At 40.8% G+C, this 22,279-nt stretch overlaps 1 protein-coding gene across 1 annotated transcript in view; it reads left to right on the top strand.

The window, feature by feature from the left end:
* Window positions 1-22,279, top strand: part of HERC2 (HECT and RLD domain containing E3 ubiquitin protein ligase 2) — a 230,085-nt gene that overhangs the window by 193,971 nt on the left and 13,835 nt on the right. The window contains exons 72-83 of the mRNA XM_082658482.1: window positions 518-649; window positions 1,090-1,248; window positions 1,333-1,448; window positions 2,044-2,169; window positions 2,623-2,778; window positions 3,181-3,296; window positions 3,398-3,596; window positions 9,409-9,623; window positions 17,666-17,843; window positions 18,372-18,533; window positions 19,682-19,773; window positions 19,986-20,125. Of these exons, the coding sequence (XP_082514608.1) occupies window positions 518-649; window positions 1,090-1,248; window positions 1,333-1,448; window positions 2,044-2,169; window positions 2,623-2,778; window positions 3,181-3,296; window positions 3,398-3,596; window positions 9,409-9,623; window positions 17,666-17,843; window positions 18,372-18,533; window positions 19,682-19,773; window positions 19,986-20,125 (1,791 nt within the window). The remainder of the gene's footprint in view (window positions 1-517; window positions 650-1,089; window positions 1,249-1,332; window positions 1,449-2,043; window positions 2,170-2,622; window positions 2,779-3,180; window positions 3,297-3,397; window positions 3,597-9,408; window positions 9,624-17,665; window positions 17,844-18,371; window positions 18,534-19,681; window positions 19,774-19,985; window positions 20,126-22,279) is intronic.

Genomic DNA, 22,279 nt, shown 5'->3' with positions numbered 1-22,279 from the left:
CACACGCCTGTCTCTCTAGCTCCTCTCCGTGGCACCCCAGGCCCCAGGCTCTGGCTGGGCTGCTCCACTCTCCCTTGAGGGTGGCTCTTCCTTGCTGAACTGCCCCTGTGCCGCAGGGGTGCCCCCTGTGCCTTTGAACATTTGCACCCTCTTTGGGGAAGAACCGGGGCTTTTCTGTTTTGTTGCCTGGGTAACAACCATTATATCAGACCTTCCCCAAGAGACCTCCCTGCGGCCCCGACCCTGGGTGTGAGCATGGGCTGTCTCTGCGGGCCTCTCACACAGCATCGTGGTTGTGTGTGAGTGTCTCTGTTGGAGCAGTGCCTGCCTGCCCTCCACTTCCCAACTGCTTGCTACAGTGTGAGTCGAAGGGCATGGTGTGAACGCACATGGGGAGTGGGCTGGAGGAGCCAGCTATTCTTCAGATGTGGCATGAATGACTTTGCTTTGTATCTAAAGAAGTTGATGTTGATCTGATGACGGGTGAACCCAACCCCAGTGTGCTTCTGTCCTCCAGGCCGGGAGTGGTCTGACTGGTCCAGCGAGCTGCGCATCCCGGGGGATGAGTTGAAGTGGAAGTTCATCAGTGACGGGTCTGTGAATGGATGGGGCTGGCGCTTCACAGTCTACCCCATCATGCCAGCTGCAGGTGAGGAGGAGGCTTATGGCCACCAAGGCTTGATGACCCACGCGAGGGAAACACACATGTCGTGTTCATTTAGTACTTTGTGGTCCACCTTCTCCTGTGGTGTTGGGAGACAGCACTGCCCAAGGCCCCGCCGTGGCAAAGATCAGAACTGCAGTGAGCTGCTTCAGCTGTCTGCCTGTTGGGCGTTAGCCTTCCATCCTCACCCAAAGTTTCCCAGCTGTTGCTGGTTGCAGTTCTTAAGCCATTTGATTTTTCAGGTAAAATGTCAGTGTACAGAACGTAGTTATGTGCAAGACAGTGGCAGCACCCCGGGCGCCCCTCTAACCGTGGCATCCAGGGGGATGGGGCCCACTCATTGTTGGTTGAATCTGTCCACGTCTCCTTGTGGGGTAGCTCTCGCCCTGTCCAGCAAGGGGACATTTATAGTGCTCTTTTTTCAGGCCCTAAAGACCTCCTTTCTGATCGCTGTGTCCTCTCCTGTCCGTCCATGGACTTAGTAACCTGTCTTTTGGACTTCCGGCTCAACCTTGCCTCAAACAGAAGCATCATCCCCCGCCTTGCAGCCTCTCTGGCAGCGTGCGCACAGCTGAGTGCCTTAGGTAAATGGCACCTCCGTTGTCAGGTCTGTCTCACTCCGTGAGAAAAATGATCATCCTCTGACATTTTCTGCCTTCTCATTTCAGCTGCCAGTCACAGAATGTGGGCCCTTCAAAGATTAAGGAAGCTTCTTACAACTGAATTTGGGCAATCAATTAACATAAACAGGCTACTTGGAGATGATGGGGAAACGAGAGCTTTGGTACGAAACATCACGTTACAGTTTCTAGTCGTGTGACCCTTTGGGACTAAAGCGTTGCTTTAATAATGTAAACTTCTAAATCACCGAGAAGAGTTGGGAAGTTTCACATAGGAATAGACAGCTTTTCTTGCATCCAGACTCCCTTATATTGCTACTATATTGAGTTCAGGCTGGGCTTAGATTTTAAGAACAGCCCTATTCTCAGGCTGTGAGAATAGGATTGTCTATTGGACTTTATGAGTCTGACTCACCACACCCCCTTTGTTTTGCTGGATGAAATAGTTACTATGAAAAGAACTCTTGATCTTAACCATGTTGGAGATGGAGGTTTGTAGGCCAGAAAGTTCCTTTCTGGTTCCCTGGGAGTTGCTGTGCTGAAATTAAGACCAAACATTTTGAGGTGAATTTTCATGTTCTTTTTTATTTTCGTGTTCATCATGTCCTTTTAGATTTTTTCCTATTTGAAAGTATCAATCACATGTTTTAGGGGAGAACAGTATCAATGTAATAAAACATTTGACTCACAGGAACAAAACACTCGACTCCCCTGCATTTGGTTTCCTGGGATAGGTTATAATTTGGTTGTTTTCTGAAGAGTTTTTCAGGCAGTGCTCTTGCTGCTCTGGTGAAAGGCCTTCCAGAAGCTTTGCAAAGGCAGTTTGAATATGAAGATCCTATTGTGAGAGGTGGCAAACAACTGCTCCACAGCCCATTCTTCAAGGTAATACTTGACTTGTTCTGAAGTGATGAGAGAGCCACAGAGAGCCATCAAGTGCAGTGCATCAAGTATCAGGCATCCCCAAGGACAGGTGTAGCTATTGCTGAAGTTGAATATGAAAGATTTTCAGGAGTTAACTGTGTGATCTAAGCCCTTGTACTTTAAGTATCAGTGTGCTTTCAGATGCCTTGGTTTAGGTGGCAAGTGTTGTAGCAGTGGTCTGATCTGAGGTCCTGTTGTCAGGTGCATTGCTAGTCACTGGGTAGGAATAATCCACATCACTGGTGATGCTAAGACCCTTGCTGGGCACGTGGCAGTCAGCCTGGCATGAGGAATTCTGAAGGAGGACCCCCAGGGAGCCTGCGTGGGGGCTGTCTTTGGCAGGCAGTGTTGGTGAAGTGGAATGTCAGCCGTGTCTCTGAGAGTCCCTGTGTTGTTAATTTGTGGTGGCTGCAGGTACTAGTAGCTCTTGCTTGTGACCTGGAATTAGACACTCTCCCTTGCTGTGCTGAGACGCACAAGTGGGCTTGGTTCCGAAGGTACTGCATGGCCTCCCGTGTTGCTGTGGCCCTGGACAAGAGAACACCACTGCCCCGTCTGTTTCTCGATGAGGTATTGCAAGTTATTTTGGAACCACTTTTGGGATGCACAGTGTTTTCTTTATAGTGTAAAAAGATGCCAATATTATGAGACACAGTAACACTTCTCTTGCCAAGGAATATCATAAAGAAAAAAGCACATAGGTGAAAATGAATAAACTGATACTGTAAATTTCAGTTAAAGTTTATTTTTAGTAAAGATATAATGATACTGTCTAGACATTTTAAAATATCTTCAACGTGATATAATCATGTTGATTTTACTTATTAACTGTAAAGTCACAATGTTGATGTTGGCATTCCCTCATATTCTTGGGTGGGGAGACCTCCTCTCCTGTCTTCTTACCTTAGTATTATTTGTTTTATTCTTGAGAGATGAGTGTTTGATGTATAATCTCATAATAATGTTGTCCAGGTGGCTAAGAAAATTCGTGAATTAATGGCAGACGGCGAAAACATGGATGTTCTCCATGAGAGCCACGGCATTTTTAGAAGAGAGCAAGATGAACAACTTGTGCAGTGGATGAACAGGTTTACTATATCAGAAATAAGAAATAATGTTGTCTGTGAGAGAATGGTGCTTCACGTGCAGTTCTTTCCCATGTCAATTGTTCTCTTAATGTTTGTTACAGGCGACCAGATGACTGGACTCTTTCTGCTGGCGGCAGTGGAACAATTTATGGTTGGGGTCATAATCATAGGGGTCAGCTTGGGGGCATCGAAGGTGCAAAAGTTAAAGTCCCCACTCCATGTGAAGCCCTTGCAGCTCTCAGACCCGTGCAGTTAATTGGAGGAGAGCAGACGCTCTTTGCAGTGACAGCTGATGGGAAGGTAAGAAGGTGCATTTCCTGTGTCATACACTGAAACTGAGACAGCTGTGGCTGGAGGGCATTTGTTTGGTTCACAGCATGTATAACGATTCTGTGCTAAAACAGTATCTCAAGACTATGTACACAGTGCTTATGGTGTGCTGGAAGCAGCTATCGTTCTAAAGTATCTCTGTTTAATCTTTAATGTGTCCTGTGGTTTTAGAATTTTTTATTTTGAGATGCAGCATACATAAAAAAGCGTGTTATAATTGTTTGCATATCAGTTCGTTAAACGTATGTATTCCTTTTTGTTTGCTATCATAATGCTATCTTTTTTTTTTGCGGTACGCGGGCCTCTCACTGCTGTGGCCCCTCCCGTTGCGGAGCACAGGCTCCGGACGCGCAGGCTCAGCGGCCATGGCTCACGGGCCCAGCCGCTCCGTGGCATGTGGGATCATCCCGGACCGGGGCACGAACCCGTGTCCCCTGCATCGGCAGGCAGACACTCAACCACTGCGCCACCAGGGAAGCCCCACAATGCTATCTTTTAAAAAATTAATTGCTACTGATACATGGAAATCGTTAGTATTTATATACTGACATTATGTCTAGTGACCTTATTATACTCTTTTCTTTCTTAGTATCTCAAACTGTTGTGTATCTTCTTTATAAAGCCATGTTCTGTAAATAAATTTTGTTCCTTCCTTTCCAGTTCACCTGTCTTTTACTTTTACTTTTCTCCTGTGCAGGGGAGAAATGAAGCTCATCAGCCTGGTGGGTGCTGCAGTACAGTATTAAACAGGGGTGGTAGTGGGCCTATTCTTGGCTTGATCCAGGCTGCAAAGGAAGCACTATGATGGAATCCTTTACACACTTACTGTGGGGTTTTGGTAGATGCCCTGTATCAGATTAAGGAAGTTCCCTTCTTTTTTCTATTTAGGAATAGGTACTGACTTCGGTCAAACATTCTTCCTATGTTTAAAAAATAATCAAAGAGATGTTTTTCTCCTTTAGTGGATTAACATAGTGAATTGGATTAATTGTTTTCCTTATATCAGATAGTCTTGTATTCTTTGGAAAAACCTTACTTGGTCAGGTTCTGTTTTATATTGTTTTGGTTTGTGTTTGGGATTTTGGGGAGATCCAGGATCATGAGTGCAATCATCATAATATTCTTGTCTTACCCACTCCATGTCCGGTTATGGTACTATTGGGTTGGCCAAAAAGTTCCTTCGGTTTTTAGGTTAAAAATAAGAGACACATTTTTCATTTTCACAAAGAACTTTATTGAACAACGTATTCACTGTTTTGTTCCACTGCCTTCTGCCATTTTTGGGGCAACTTCATGATTCTGTCTTCCCAAAACTTTTTACCTTTTTGAGCAAAGAACTGTTCCAGGTGTCTTTTACAGTATTCAGGGAATTGACATTTTTTCCATTAAGAGAATTTTGTAAAAACCAAAATAAATGGAAATCTGAAGGTGCAGTGTCTGGTGAATACGGCGTATGAATCAGAACTTCCCAGCCAAGCTGGAACAGTTTTTGCCTGGTCATCAAACAAACATGTGGTCTTACGTTATCCTGATGGAAGATTATGCGTTTTCTGTTGACTAATTCTGGACGCTTTTTTTGAGTCCTGCTGTCAGTTGGTCTAATTGGGAGTGGTACTTGTTAGAATTAATCGTTCGGTTTTCCAGAAGGAGCTCATAATAGAGAATTCTCTTCCAGTCCCACCATATACACAACATCACCTTCTTTGGATGAAGACCGGCCCTTGGTGTGGTTGGTGGTGCTTCATTTCATTTGCCCCATGATCTCTTCCGTTCCACATTATTGTACAGTATCCACTTTTCATCGCCCAACACAATTTGTTTTAAAAACAGAACTTTTTGTTACATTTCAGTAGAGAATCACATGCGGAAGTACGGTCAAAAAGGTTTTTTTTTTTTGCTTAACTAATGCGGAACTCAAACATCAAAGTGATTAACATAGCCAAGCTGCTGCAAATGATTTTCAGTGCTTGTTTCGGGTATTTTGAGTGTGTCGGCTATCTCCCATGTGGTATAATGTTGATTGTTCTCAATGAATGTCTTGATTTGATCGCTGTCAACTTCAACTGGTCTACCCGACTGTGGAGCATCATCCAGCAAGAAATCTCCAGCATGAAACTCTGCAAACCACTTTTGACATGTTCAGTCAGTCACAGCACCTTTTCCATACACAAATTAGCAACATGCACAAATGTTGTGCACAAATTTTTTTTTGCATTTTCCATGCACAAATCTTTTTTTGCATTTCAGTTGCGTTTTTACCTTTCTTGAAATAATAAAGCGTAATGTGCCAAAACTGTTGCTTTTTTCCCCCCTATATCTTCAGTATTAGAATGGCTACACAAAAATTCACCAATTTTGATTTTTTTTTTTTAATGCACACTGATAATGACAGCTGTCCCAATACAGTCTAACAAAATTGTTTCAAATGAAGTTAAAAACAACTAAGCACTACTAGAGCCATCTTATGGAAAAAAACGAAAGAACCTTTTGGCCAACCCAATATATTAGTTATCTGTTTAACTTACAACAGTTGGCGTAAAACAATACACATTTATTATTTCACAGTTTCCCTGGGTGGCTTAGCTTGGGCCTCCAGCCCAGAATCTCTCATCAGGCTGCAGTTGCTGCAAGGCTGGCCTGAGGAAAATTCAGCTCCCCATGACCTATTGGCTAAGGTTGCCCTCAGCTCTTTGCTATCTCACTATGTGGCAGCTGGCTTCATCAGAGCAAGCAAGGGAGAGGGCAGGAGAGCATGAGAGCAAGACAGAAGTCAGTCTTGTGTGAGCTAATCCAGAAGTGACAGTCCATCCCTCTTGCTGTATTCTGTCCATTAGAAGAGAGTCATTAGGTCTAGCCCACATCCAAGAAGGGATTACATAGGGGCGGGAATCCCTGCAAGCAGGGACTCTTGGGAACCACGTCAGAGGCCACCCGCCAAAGGTATCAAGGTCGTGCTAGCCTCATAGCAAGGGTTGAAGTGTAGCTCTCTTTTTCTGTTTTCTGGAGAATTCTGTCTTTCAGTTGTTCCCTGGTGATTTTAACATGTATATTTAAAATCTAAAATTTCTATACTCCTCTCAAATTAAAAAGGCTGATCCTTTGTTATCCTGTGTTTTGGCGCTAACCTGCTCCCCGAATGATAGGCATTATTATTATTGTTGTTTTATATAGACCGTGTGTTTTCTGGATTTACCCAAATGTTATACACATCTTTGGTCACCAATTATTTCGTACGTCTCAGATCTTATATCTGCAGTCATTTTTCTTCTACTTTAAGTGTATATTTTCAGTTTCCGTTTGTGAGGGTCTACTGTTGGTTAATCCCCTGATTGTTTTTGTTGTTTATTTAAAAATATCTTAGCTTTGTCCTTTTTCTAGGTAAAGGATAGTATTTTTGGCTATGGGAATCATATAGTCTGGTCTCTGTTGCAATTATGAAAGCAGCTTGTAGAGAATATGTAAATGAATGGGTGTGGCAAAATCAGGTGGTGGGCCTGATTTGCCAAGCCCTGTTCTAGAGTATAACACTTTCAGTTGACCATTATTTTCAGTCAGCCTATTAAAGGTTTTATTCTTCTGGTTTTTGGCATTCATTGTTGCTAATGTGATGTCAGCAGTCAGATTAATTTTTACCCAAATGAAGGTAATAAATCTTTTCTTTGTAGCTACTTTCAAGGTCTTTCTTTAGTGATCTACAGTTTCACTAGAATATATTTAGATGTCAGTTTCTTTTTACTTTTCCTGCCCTTTTTTGTGTTGTTTTGTTTCTGCCAGGTGGTGAGGGATGAGGGGTGGGCTTCCTGGCTCTGAGAAGTGGCCTTTTAACAACTCTGGTAAATTATCAGACATTTTTTCAAATATTGCCTCTCCCATATTCTCTGTATGATCTGTACCTGAAACTCTGAGTTCTGATCGACGTTCAGGTGAGGAGATCTATCCCAAATTCTCTCTTCTTTTCTGTTTCCTCTTCTGTTTGTGTTTCTGTGCCATATGCTGGATAATTTCCTTAGATCCATTTTCTAGTTGTCTGATTTCTGTACCTGTTTATAATCTTCTGTTTAATACTTCTGGGTTTTTTGTTTCAACTATGTTTTTTTTAATTTCTGGAAGTTCTGTTTTGGGTTACCTTCTGGTCTCTTATTCTTTGGGGATACTTTCAAGCTTTTTATTTCTTTAAACATAATATTGGGCTTTTTTTCTTCTGACTCTCTCTCATGGTGCCTTCCTTCCTTTTAGATAATGGGAATTTTTAAAACTATGAGCTGACCATTTTCCTTGGAAAATTTGATGTAGAAATTCTTTGAGGCCTAGTTTTTGTTTGTTTGTTTTTTGTATGTTTTGTTTTGTTTTTGATTTCTCTCAGCTAAGGTATTTTATTACAGGGTCCATGCATTTAATGGACACATTTTAAAAGATGATATCCTAAAGTATCAGAATCTATTAAACATCTTAGAAAGCTAAGTATCTCACAGAAATGGGACTCTGAACAATAAAGTTCTGATAGGATGGGACGATTTTGAAGCATGGAAAACTGCTGGGAAATAGCTCCATGAAAGGTGTCTGAGAGGAGGAGTTCCAGACAGAAGACTGAGGAGGGATCAGGCAGTATCTAAATGAAGAGAAAGTAAAAGAAGAAGGCAGCACATTTTCACTTTTTCATAGTGTTGTCTCCTGCCTGTGCTGGTTAAGAAGTTTGTGGTGTCAGAGGCCTAGTTTGAAGTCACTAATCAAACAAGTATTTGTGACCCTGGGTACTACCAACTTTAAGCCATTGTAAATTAAATTCTCTACCTACGGAATTTAGACCCTAGGTAGCATTAATTCAGACTGAAAACCAACTCAAGGACCAGCTTTTGTAGTTACGAATTCTCAGGAGAGATTTTCCACCCTCTCATTCAGTCCCAAGTTTTGAGAAAGGCAACTCTCTTTGTTTTCTTCTTAGTTCTCATTCACAGTCTGAGTGAGGGGAAGCACTTCAGAGCCTCTCCTTTCTACAGAGTCTCCCTTTAGGCTTGGCGCCTCACTGCTCACACCCAGTGCACTCGAGAGCCTTAAAACCTTCCCAGGGGAGGCTGACTTTGGATTCATTTATCCATCTGAATTCTTGGTTTCACTTCCTGTTTTAGTCCTTGAAGTTTCCTTACTGTTGTGTCAATGCAGCAGAGCATTTGAAACAATGTGAAACAGCATTTAAATTGTTATAGGAGGGGTGTTTGACATGCATCTGGAAATGGCAATCTTGATTTTTTTTTTTTATGGTAAAGATGTTTTATGTCCTAAATCAATTACCCACTTAGAATGAAAGAAAAGTAGTATATTCTGCTGTGTGATTTGTATGCTGCCTTGCTGAAGTACTAAGTATATGTATAATTTTCATATGGGTGTTTCTGTAGGTGTTACTTATCTGGGATTTGCATATAGTAGCTAATTAAATCGTTTTTGTTTTTCTTGGTATTAATTGTAGTTGCTATTCTAGACAAAAATAGAAATGCGTCCAGGGAAAAGACTGTGTTTTCAAAATACATTTTCTGAATTTGGGGTTTCTATTAATTATAATGTTTTCTTTAATTTTTAGAGATCTGATAAAGCAAAAATAAAGTCTTAAACTTTCCTGTGATTTTTAATTTTATTTTTCTGTGGTAAAAAAATCTAGAGCATTGATCTGGTTTATTAATTACTAAAATATAGGTTATTAATTACTAAAATGAACTAATTGGTTTATTATTTACTGAAATATATTTAGATAAAAATCTGATGTTTATGTTACTTTTTCTTGTCTTAGCTGTATGCCACTGGGTATGGTGCAGGCGGCAGACTAGGAATTGGAGGGACAGAGTCGGTATCTACCCCAACATTACTTGAATCCATTCAGCATGTGTTTATTAAGAAAGTAGCTGTGAACTCAGGAGGAAAACACTGTCTTGCCCTCTCTTCAGAAGGAGAAGTTTACTCTTGGGGTGAGGCAGAAGATGGGAAGCTGGGGCATGGCAACAGAAGGTATTATGTGAAAACATCATTTTTAATGTTAAGTTTTCCTCTTCTTGTTTGTGTTAATGCTTGTATGGTGTATTGACAGTTTGTTTTTTAAGACAACATTTGTAATAATCTACTCAAAGTTAATGTTAATGACTCATTTAGCAGAAATAAGTTCATGTGACATTATTTAGGCTTGCCTACATGACCCCTCTGCTGGGGGGAAATCAGTTCCGAATTTTGATTTCTGATTACTAAGTACGGTGAGCTTCATCTTGTCCTTTTCCCCCAAGTCCCCTTCCCCTCATCCTGAGTCATCCACTGAATCACATTTGGCATTTTGTTAATATGCAGATGCTAAAACTGTAAATACAGAGGAAATGGCAGTAGGGGAAAGGGACACACAAATGACATAGTTTTTCAAACAAAGCAACGAAACCCACTAAATTTTTAAAAAGTAACGGGAACTACCTGCCAAATTGGAATGACAGGGCCCTTTGCATCTGAAATAACTAAAGCACCAGACAAAATACATGAAATAGCAGCCCTAAAGACATTGGATAACAGGAAGTAAAGTACGGTCAGTGATCTCCAGAGGTGAATACTGACAATCATGTGTGAGGAGAATATCTGAGAGGCCAGGGAACAGACCACCTAAAAAGATTAGGAGGAACATTCCCAGAGCTCACAGAGGGCAGAGGATAGTGCCTACTCCCAAAACCTCATAATTCACTGAGTAGAGGACTAAGAGTGATGGTGCACAACAGAGGGGAAAGAAATTAATCATAGACTAAGTGTTTTTCTGATCCCACCAACAAAGCTAAAAAGCAAGACCTGAAAGGATTAAACTGTTTACAGGTAACTTAACCGTGTTGTAGAGATCAAAGCTCAAGAATGTTTTTATGGATACAAACATACCAAGCACCCAGCAAGATAATATTCACAATGTTGTTCATCCAGTCGGAAATTATCAGGCACATGTCTCTTCAGTAGTGTTGGGAAAATTGGATATTCAAATGCAAAAGAATGAAATTGGACCACTCTCTTACACTACTCACAAAAATTAACTCAAAATGGATTAAAGACTTGGCTATAAGACCTGAAATGATAAAACTCCTAGAAGAAGACATAGGGAAAAAGCTCTTTGACATTGGTCTTGGCAATGATTTTTTGGCTATGACAGCAAAAGCACAAGCAACAAAGGCAAAAATAAACAAGTGGGACTCCATCAAACTAAAAAGCTTCTTCACAGCAAAAGAAACAACACAGTGAAAAGGCAAACTATGGAATGAGAGAAAATATTTGCAAATCTCATAACTGATCGGGGGTTAAGATCCAGAATACATAAGAAACTCATACAACTTAATAGCAAACAAAAACCAAATAACCCAATTAACAAATGGGCAAAGGACCTGAATAATCATTTTTCCAAGAGGCATACAAATGGCCAACAGGCACATGAAAAATTGCTCAAGATCACTAAATCATCAGGGAAATGCAAATCAAAACCACAGTAAGATATCACCTCACAAGTGTTAGAATGGCTATCATCAAGAAGACAAGAGGTAACAAGTACTTGCAAGGGTGTGGAGAAAAGGGAGCGCTTGTACATTGTTGATGGGAATGTAAATTGGTGCAGCCACTGTGCGAAACAGTGTGGAAGTTCCTCATAAAATTTAAAATTGAATTAGCATATGATCCAATAATCTCACTTCTGGGTATATAGCCAAAGGAAATGAAACCACTATTTCAAAAAGATATCTGCACCGCCATGTTCATTGCAGCATTATTTACAATAGCCAAGATAAAGAAACAACCACTAAGTGTTCACTGACAGACAAATGGAGAAAGAAAAATGTGTTGTGTGTGTGTGTGTGTGTGCGCATGTGAATATTATTCAACCATGAAAAAGGAAATCCTGCCATTTGCAGCAATATGGATGAACTTCAAGGACTTTATGCTAAGCGAAATGCGTCAGAGAAAAGACAAAAAAACTGTATGATCTCACTTATATGTGGAATCTTAAAAAAGCTGAACTCATAGAAATGGAGAGCAGATTCGTGGTTGCCAGCGGTTGGGGGTGGAGGAAATAGAGAGATGTTGCTAAAAGAGTGCAAACTTCCAGTTATGAGATCAATAAGTTCCGGGGATTTAATGTACAGCATGGTGACTATAGTTAACAATACTGTATTGTACAGATGCAAGTTGCTAAGAGTGTACATCTTAAATGTTCTTACTACACACATACAAAAGTAAACGTGAGGTGAAGGATTTGTTAACTAACCTTATTGTAGTAACCATTTCACAATATATACATCTATCAAATCATATTGTGCACCTTAAACTTACACAATATTATATGTCAATTTTATCTCAATAAAGCTATAAAAAAATTATCAGGCACACAAAAGAGAAGGAAAATACAACCCATATAAGGAGAAAAGTCGGTTGATTGAAACTGACCCAGAAGTGACACAAGTGGTAGAATTACTAGACAAGAACACTGAAACAGTTCTATCTTCAGTAAGCTAGAGGAAAAACTTGAACATGTTAGGTAGAGACTGAAAGATATTTAAATGCCCAAATCAAAGTCCTAAAGAAATACAATGTCCAAGAAAAATACAATGTTTAAGATGAAAAATACAGTGCATGGGATTAATGGCAGATTAAACATTGCAGAAGAAAAGGTCAGTGAACTTGAATATATAATAGTAGAAACTATCCAAATGAAACAGAAAAAAAAAGAATATATAAAAAGACCATAGTATCAGTGAGCTGTGGACAACCTCAAATGGCCCAATACATGCATAATTGGAGTTACCAAAAGTGATGAAGATGGGGATTTTGAAGAAGTAATGGCTGAAAAAATTTCAAATTTGATGAAAATTATAAACCCACACATTCAAGAAGCTCAGAGAACCCTAAGCAAGAGAAACATGAAGGAAACTACACCAAAGCACATCATAATCAAATTGCTCAAGGCCATTGATAAGGAGCAAAATATTTTAAAGCAGCCAGGGGGAATAATACCAGTTATGTACAGAATAAAAGGTAAAGGGTGATGGTGAATTTCTGATAAGAAATAATGTAAGCTAGAATACAGTGGGAGATAGTGAAAGTAAAAATAACTGTCAGCCTAGATTTTTTTTACTCAATGAAATTATTTTTTCAGGAATGAATTTGAAGTAGACTTATGCAGGCATACAAAAGCTGAAATAATTCACCACCTCCAGATCTGTACAACTAAAAATTTAAAGGAATTACTTCAAACCAGAGGAAGATTATACCAGATGGAATCAGGGATCTATACAAATGAATGAGGAAATTACTACATGGGTTAATATCATGATGTTTTCCCTTATTATATAAATCTCTTTAAGAGATAATTGAATGTTTTCAGGATATGGTAAAAATGAATTGAGATGCTTAAAACATACATAGGAGTAAAATATATGACAGCAGTAGCACAGAGGCTGGGGTTAGAGGCAGGAAGTGGACATATACTGTTGTGAAGTTCTTATACTATACATGATGTAGTACATGACCCCAGACTACACTCTAATCGTTAGAGATGCATTCTACATCCGCCAAAGCAACCCCGAAAATAACGCAACAAAAAGTTTTATCTGATAAGCCAACAAAGGAGTTAAAGTGAATCAAAAAACGTACTCGAAAGAAACCAGAAAAAGGAAAAAATGGAGTAAACAGATGAGACAAATAGAAAACAAATAGTAAGGTATAGATCTAAACCAAAATAATACCACATCAAATGTTAAATGATCTAAATGTTAAATGATCTAAATGTTAAATGATCTAAACCACAGTTAAGAGTCATTGTCAGAATGCATATAAAAGCAAGATCAAACCATATGCTACGTAGAACAAAATTTGTATTTAACATGTCTATATTTAAAAACGATTTTTTTTTAATTTAAAAAAAAATTTTTTTTAAATTTTTTAAAATTTAAAATCGATTAAAAATAAAAGGGTGGGAAAATATGCTAACACAGATTAAAATAAAGCTGGAATACCTATATTAATATTATACAAACTAGATGTAACATCAGAGAATATCAACAGAGAAAGGGTCATTTTATGATGTTGATGTGGTCAGTTCATCAAGAGGACATAATAATCCTAAATGTTTACACAACTAATAATAGATCTTCCAAATATATGAAATTAAACAAAATGACAGAGCTGCAAGGAGAAACAGATTTACAGTTGCAGATTTTAATATCCTTCCTCAATAACTGATAGGTGGATAGAAGATTTGGCAGAAGACTTGAACAACTTTATTGACCAATTTGATCTAATTACCACTATACAACACTACTTAACAAAAGCACATTATTTTCAAGTACACGTGGAACAGCTGCCAACATAGACCGTAATTTGGGCCAGAAAACAAATCTGATAAATCAAAAAGATTCAAGTTATATAAAAGATTTTCTCTGACCACAATGGAATTAATTAGAAATCAATTACTATAAAGTATGGAAAATCCTCCGTATATTTGGAAAGTAAATAAAATGTAAAAATAACTAAAATGTAAAAACTGATGGGTCAAAGAAGGAATCAGTGCTAAATTAGAAAGAATTTTGATCTGAGTGAAAATGAAAACAACATATAAAAATGTGTGGGATCCAGCAGAAGCAGTACTTAGAAGGAGATGTATAGCATGAAATGCCTTTTTATAAAAGAAAAATGATCTCTAAACAATGACCTCAGCTTCTACTTTAAGGAATTAGAATAAGAAAGACAAAGTGAGCAACTAAGAAAGATCAGAGCAAGAATCCATGAAATAGAAAACAGAGAAATAGAGAAAAATTAAAGAAAACAGAAGTTGGTTCTTTGAGAAAGGTAGCATCATCAATAAAACCTCCATCTAGACTAATCTATCTACCTATGTATACACAGACACACACAAATTATAGCAATATCAGGAATGAGGGAGCTTTCATTACTGCAGAATGTAGTTATTGAAAGATGCAGTATATTAAATAACTTTATGCCGACAGATTGAACTTTTTAGATGAAATGGACAAATTCCTCAAAGGACACACATTCTTTAATGCTCACTCAAGAAAAATTAGATGACTTGAATGGCCCTGTGTCTATTTAAGAAATTGAATTTCCTACAAATAAATCCTCAGGACCAGATATATGACTGGTGATGTCTACCACACAGGTAAGTAACAGATAATACCAGTTCTTCACAGTCAATTTCAGAAAATTGAGGAGGGAATTCTAGCCAATTTACTTTTTTGAGGACAGCTTTATTTTTATATCAAAACCAGACTCAGATGTTATTAGGAAAATATAGACCAGTATCCTTCATGAGCATAGATGTAAAAATTCTTAATATTTTAGAAAGTTGAATCCAACAATATGTAAAAGGATAAAGCAGTAAGGCCAAATGACGTTTTTGCCAGTATTGAATAATTGTTTTAACATTAGAAAATTGATCAGTGTAAAAAAGAAAAACTATAGATTATCTCAATAGATGAAAGGCGGAAAAGCATTTGGCAAAGTAACATTTGTTTCTGATAAAAACTTTCAGCAATCTGGGAATGAGAGAAAACTTCCTCAGCTTCGTAAAGGGCATCTCTGTTAAAGCTAGGGCTTGACTTCCCTGTTGGCTCAGTGGTTAAGAATCTGCCTGCCAGTGCAGGGAACACGGGTTCGAGCCCTGGTCTGGGAAGATCCCACGTACCGTGGAGTAACTAAGTCCATGCACCACAACTACTGAGCCTGCGCTCTAGAGCCCGCGAGCCACAACTACTGAGTGCCTAGAGCCCGTGCTCCACAGCAAGAGAAGCCACCGCAATGAGAAGCCCACACACCGCAATGAAGAGTAGCCCCTGCTCGCCACAACTAGAAAAAGCTCACGCACAGCAACGAAGACCCAACACAGCCATAAATAAACGAATGAATGAATGAAAGAAAGAAAGAAAGCTAGAGCTAATGTGGTACCTGATGGTGACAGGCTGAACACTTTCCCTATCTCCAGGAGCAAGACAAGGACATCTGCTGCTGTCTGTCACCAGTTGTATTCAGCGTTGTTTAGCAGGTTTAGCAAGTGCAGCACAACAATGCAAAGAGGTAAAAGGCATTCAGATTGGAAGGAGAATTAAAGCTGTCCATTTACACATAATATGATTATTTATGTAGAAAATCTGATGGTATCTACAAAACAGCTACTAGAATTAATGAGTGTGATTAGCAGGGTTGCAGGATAGAAGATCAGTAAATAAAAGTCGATTGCAGGCAAATAAAGGAAACATTTCTGCATTTAAAAAAGTCAACTGTGTGTCTTTATACATATACATATGCAATCAGAAGTTGAGATTTTCAAATACCATTTATGGTACCCTCCCCCTAAAATCGAAATAGTAAGGAATAAATTTGACCCAAAGGTATGGATAACTTACAGACAAAAAACTATAAAATATTGCTGAGAGCAATTTTAAAAGACCTAAAATAATGGAGGAGTATGCTGTGTTCATGGATTGGAAGACTCAATATTGTTGATTTTTTAGTTTTCCCCCAAATTAACCTATCGATTCAACCCCTTCCCAATCAAAATTTCTGTAGAAATTGACAAGCTGATTATAAAATTCATGTGGAAATGAAGAGTACCTACAGTAGTCAAGACAGCTTTGCAAATGAGGAGCAGAGTTGGAGGACTGACACTATTTAACTTCAAGTCTCATTTTAAAGATACAGTAATCAAGACAGTGTGGTATTATTGTATCGAGTGAGAAATACATCAGTGGAGCAGAATAGGATAGGAAGTCCAAAAACGTACCCACAAATACTGATACAATGAGTGTGGAAAAATGAAACTTGATTCCTCCCTCACAGTTTGCAGTGCATAATACAAAAGTGCAAAAACAATTTATTGGAGAAAAGATAGTGTTTTCAACAAATGGTTTTGAACAATTGGACAACTGTGTGGTAAACAGTGAACTTAAATTCTTATCTTGCACCATTAATATCCAAAATTAAACCAAATACTTCATCTACTTCTACCTGGGCCAAGTAGCCAGTCTTCTGTTCAGATCTGGTTTAAAGCATGAACTGTGCCACAAACCCAGTGATCCATCCAAAAACAAGGACTGCAGCCTAAATTCCAAATACCACAGACTGAAATCTTCAGCCTTGCCTAAGGGAACACCTCGATCTTTGAACTTGAATTCTTATCTTGCGTCATATGCAAAATTAACTCATAAGTCTAAAACCTACAATTAAGAACGTCTAGAAGAAAACATGAGAGAAAACTTTTGTGACCTTAGGTCAGAAGAAGATTTTTAGATAGAACTCCAAAAGCACAATCCAGTAAAGAAAAATAGGATAAATTGGACTTTATAAAAATTGTGAACTTCTCTTTGAAAGACACTGTTAAGAGATGGAAAGCACATGCCACGGACTGGGAAAGCATATTTGCCACATCATATATCTGACCTTAGGTCTTATATCCAAAATCATTATAAATAGCTTTCAAAACTCAGTAATAAGAAAAAGAAGTTTGTCATCAGGCTTGCCATGTTATATATAGACTAGTTGACTCCTTAAATGAAATGTTGATTTATAGCAAGGGTGGACAGGCTGTTTCTGCAAAAGACCAGATAGTAATAAATATTTTAGGCCAGCCACATACATTTTTTGTTGTGTATCCTTCTTTCGTCATTTTCGTTTGTTTGTTTTACAACCCTTAAAAAATGCAAAGCCCATTCTCAGCTCACTGGCCTTTCAAAAACAGGTCATAGGCCAGACATGGCCCATCTGTAAGTGCTGGTCTTCCAGCCCCTGATTTAGACTGTACATCTCCTCTCTGGCATTTGGGCAGTTTGTATAGAAGGAGGTAGGTAGGGAATTACATGATTTTGAGTTCAGGCCTGAATGCTTCTTCCAGATTGATTTAATGATTGACTTGACAGATGTATGTAGGTTGAGAGGTGTGCATTGGATAAATGAGCAACAAACCAAAAGCCTATATTTAATAATTTAAAAATATTTAAGAATGAAACTATTTCAGTTACATTTGGTGACCTCTTTTGCAGTCCGTGTGACCGTCCTCGTGTCATTGAGTCTCTGAGAGGAATAGAGGTGGTTGACGTCGCTGCTGGTGGAGCCCACAGCGCCTGTGTCACTGCAGCCGGGGACCTCTACACGTGGGGCAAAGGCCGGTATGGCCGCCTGGGGCACAGTGACAGTGAGGACCAGTTGAAACCAAAGCTGGTGAGGAGGAACTGTGCGCGGGAGGCCTGGAGGGACAGCTTGCTGTTGTCGTTATGCTTTGTAAAAATCCACAGTATTTCCTATTCCGGATTCTTTTTAGTTTCAGAGTTAACAGTGTTTTTTTTGGTGGGAATAAAAACCACCGTGGTATATATTCTATGGGTCGTTTAAACAGGATAGCGTTTGAAATACCCTTTTATCTACACTAGTAAATATTACTTGGCATCTAGCTAGAGGCTTTGTCTTCTGGGAGGTCCGCTGTGATTTAGGTGAGGCTGCAGGGTGGGTGGCAGGACTGAGCACTGGACATTGGGACCTGCCTCCTACCGCTGAGATGCTCACAGTTCAGATATGCGAGGGTGTCTTTTGTCTTGGCCTGCAGGACCGTTAAGATTCCCTGTTGTTTGTAAAGAATTAAGACAGGCACCCTCCCCCCCACTCCACCCCCAAATCCCAGCACGTTAACCCCTCCGGGGAGAGCCTCCGTTCTGTTGCAGTCGGATGTCCTCAGTGCCCCTCTCTCTGCAGGTGGAGGTGCTGCAGGGCCACCGTGTGGTCGACGTTGCCTGTGGCAGTGGGGATGCCCAGACCCTCTGCCTCACGGAGGACGACACCGTCTGGTCCTGGGGGGACGGGGACTACGGCAAGCTGGGCAGAGGGGGCAGCGACGGCTGCAAGGCGCCCGTGAAGGTACGCTGCCTGCCGCCGCCTGCGTCTCAGGAGTAACCTAACTTCATCTTTAGCTTCTTTGCAAAACACATGATGGGTCACTGGGTGAAAAGGGAGTGAAAGACCCAGAGGTATGAAGATAGTTTTAAGTACTGTTTCGTGCTCTCTTGGGAATGTCTGTGGTCAGCGGGGCTTCACGCAGCCCATGGTTTTATTTAGCGTGCGGACCTGTTTGAGGGGAAGGACGACTTGTTCACACCCTTCTGTTCACAGAGGTCTGTTGCGTATGGTTTCCACATTTATGAAAAAATTGTTGTGGGCTTTTGTATGTCAAGAAGGCATTAGACAGAGGCTTTGCACCTTGCAGGACTGAGATGTCGAATGTTGGGAGGTCTTGGGGGGGGAGGCCATTACTGCTATCATTGTGATGGGGGTAGGGTGAGGAGAAAACAGAGAATTAGGGGATAATTAATTTAAATTTGAGAACTTGAGTCTGGAAACAGTCACAGGTAATAAGGAACATAGTTTGCTAGGTGAGAAAAGATGTCAGCTAGGTAAATGAACCCCAACAAGACCTCTGGGTGCTGGCTGTGAAGGATCTGGACCCTTGAGCATGCAGGGGTGGAAGTGGGTTCCAGTACTGACCCGATCAACGTCGTGTTTAATTGGAATAACCTGGGCAGGTGGATTGCTAGTGTCTGAAGTCAGAACCCTGGTTGTCTTGGCCATCCGTCCCCCGTTACCTGCTTCTTCTTCCCTGTGGGCCTGTGCATCTGATAGGGCTGGAGGGCAGATGGGAAGTGCAGGGCTTGCTGGAGAATGGGGCCACCACATCACAAAGAGAAATGGCGTTGGGAGAGTGAATGCTGGGGAAAGCGATCATAGACCTTCAACAGTGACGTGTTCATTTCCAGCAGTATGCGGCGGGTCTCACGGGTGGTGGCATGGCCGCCTGGCCGCCTGTGGCCTGTGCTCCCTCAGAGCCAGGGTTCCTGCCCCTTCTGAGAACACTTGGCTGTGTGGAGTAGGGTTTTATGTTGTAGTAAATGTTTGGCGTAGGAGTAAGGGCTTTCCGAGTTCTCTATTCGCATCACTGCAGTCTCTATATGGGTGCAACCATCAGCAAAAACCTTGATTGAATCAGTCTAATTAAGCCTTTTCCCTTCTAGATCGATTCTCTGACGGGCCTTGGAGTGGTTAAAGTGGAATGTGGGTCCCAGTTTTCTGTCGCCCTGACCAAATCTGGTGCTGTCTATACTTGGTATGCAAGATTCTATTTATTTAAGTCCACCAAATCCAGATTGTTAATTAGAAGTCACTTTAACTGCCTTTTTGTAGATAGAAATGTGGTTTCTGTGGCAGGCTGTGGTTTGTGTCTTGCAGTGTCAGTGTGGTGTCTGCTCCAGGAGGGTGGCGCAGGGTGGTAAACAAGATGGCTTTGCACTCACAAGTTCCACGTTTCCTTGTGTGCAGGGGCAAAGGTGATTATCACAGGCTGGGCCATGGATCTGATGACCATGTTAGAAGACCTCGGCAGGTTCAAGGGCTGCAGGGGAAGAAAGTCATTGCCATCGCCACCGGCTCCCTGCACTGTGTGTGCTGCACTGAGGACGGTAGGTGGGAGGCCCAACCTTGTAACTTGGAGGTTTAGGGATAATCTGTGCAGCTCTAAGGTGGAGAGGGGATGGGGAGAGTCATACTATACTCTGAAAATACGCCTGTGGTTTTGGCCCTATTGTCTTCAGTCCCTGGTGTTAACACTGGTGAACATGTTGTGTTTCGTGGCTAACAGAGCAGGCCTGATACGGCTGTTTTTAGGAACACTCGCTTGCAAGGTTGGCCTTCGGCTGGCTTCTGGGAGCCTGGATTTCAGGAGGGCTCCCACCAGTCCTAATTGAAGGAGGCTTTGTTAGAATGTTTGCAAAGAGCGTGGTCTCTGCTGAAACCTTCCTTCTGGGGGTCTGGAACTTGGGTACGTGCCAGGCAGAGTGCCTGCCTGACCTGCCCCAGTCAGAACCCTGGCATCGAGTCTCTTATGTCCCTGCTGGACGGCACGTCACAAGTGGCCACAACTTGTTACTGAAGGAACTAAATGCGTCTGTGTGACTCCACTGGGAGTGGGGGACCCTTGGAAGCTCGTTCCTGGTTTTCTCTGCACTTCACCCATGTGCCTTTTCCCTTTGCTGATTTTGCTTTGTGTCCTTTCACTGTAATGAATTATAGCTCTGAGTATGATATGTGCTGAGTCCTGGAGTTCTCCTAGTGAATCATCAAAACTGAGGGTGGTCTTGGGAACCCCAAGACAGTGGCAAAAGGGAATTACAGATGGAATTAAGATTGCCAAATCAGCTGACTTTACAGTATGGAAATATTCTGAATTATTAGGTGAGCCTAGTAAAATCTCACACACCCTTCAGTGGAGAAAAGGAGGCAGAAGATCAGTGAGAGAGATGTGATGGAAGAAGGGGAAGGAGAGATTTTCCAGTTACGAGAGGGCCTCAACTTGCCATTGCTGGCATTGAAGGTGGAGTGAAGGGGCCAGGGAGTATGGGTGGCTGCTGGAAAACTGACATTCCCCAAATTTTGCTCCCTTTAAAAGGCTTCGGTGAATTATATGAACACGTGCCCTTTAATTAGTTTCGATGAATGAGTTTCATATATGAATATGCAACTTCTGTGGCTTGTGGTGGGACTGATGTAGTTCTTGATGAAGAAATTACAACACACTTTTATTTCCTTTATTATAATTTAAAATTTTTTGAAACATGTCTATAACACACTTAGAGAACAGTTGCAAGTATAGTACAAAGCACTTTTTCTTTTTCCATGTGAGAGATAGGTGATGCCATGGTGCCCCATTACCCTGAACAAGTGTGTATTTCCTATAGTGATGGGCCCTGTGCTACATAATCACAACATGGCCTTCAGTGAGAAAATACACACAGTCGTCACTCCACCTGACCTCCCTCTCTCCCCTCACAACATGGGCTCCATCAGCTGTGCTGCTCTTGTCTCTGTTCTGAGACAACCCTCAGTCACCCCTCAGGGTCATTCTTGTCAGTCTTCTTCAGTCTTCTTGGACTTTTTGGACCTTGACACTTTTCACACTGGTTACAGGCTGGTTATTTTGTAGAACATTTCTCAATTTGAGTTTGATGTTTCCTCAGTAGATTCAGGTTGCACATCTTTGATCTTAATTTGTCCTGCATTCCTAACTCATTCTCAGTTCATCAGGTGACATGCATGTTCTCTTTGTCCCATTACTAATGGTGTTAATGTCAGTCACTTGATAAAGGTGGTGTAGCCAGCCTGTTCCACTGTGAACATCCTTTGTAACTAATAAGTATTTGGGAGGGTGTTTGAAACTATATAAATATTCCTTTTTCACTGAACATTTTATTTATTCTCATCAGATATTTAAATTTTTGTTGGTTTGTTTTCATCTTGTCGGACTCATGGTTTCCTAATTTATTTAATGAGTTACATATAAGCTGTTGCTTTTACTTACCTTGATGCTCAAATTGTGCCCTGTTTGGCTGGTTTCATCTCCTGAAGTTCCCACCCCGTCATTCATTGAGTACTTCCTTGCTTTCTGGCACAAAAAGACCTTCTGTCCTCGTCTTGACTCTCCATGTCTCAAGCTTAGAATTGTCTGTTTCCCCAAGGAGCCCTGGTGCCTTTAGAGGAAAATGGTGTTTGAAAGACAAGGTCAGGTCTATAGGTGTGCTCATCGCTAATGGAATGTCACTGCTCCCAGGCCTTCTTAG

This window comes from Grampus griseus, assembly GCF_964374135.1.
Source record: "Grampus griseus genome assembly, chromosome: 7".
NCBI lineage: Eukaryota > Metazoa > Chordata > Mammalia > Artiodactyla > Delphinidae > Grampus > Grampus griseus.
This window is presented reverse-complemented; position numbering and strand designations above follow the sequence as displayed.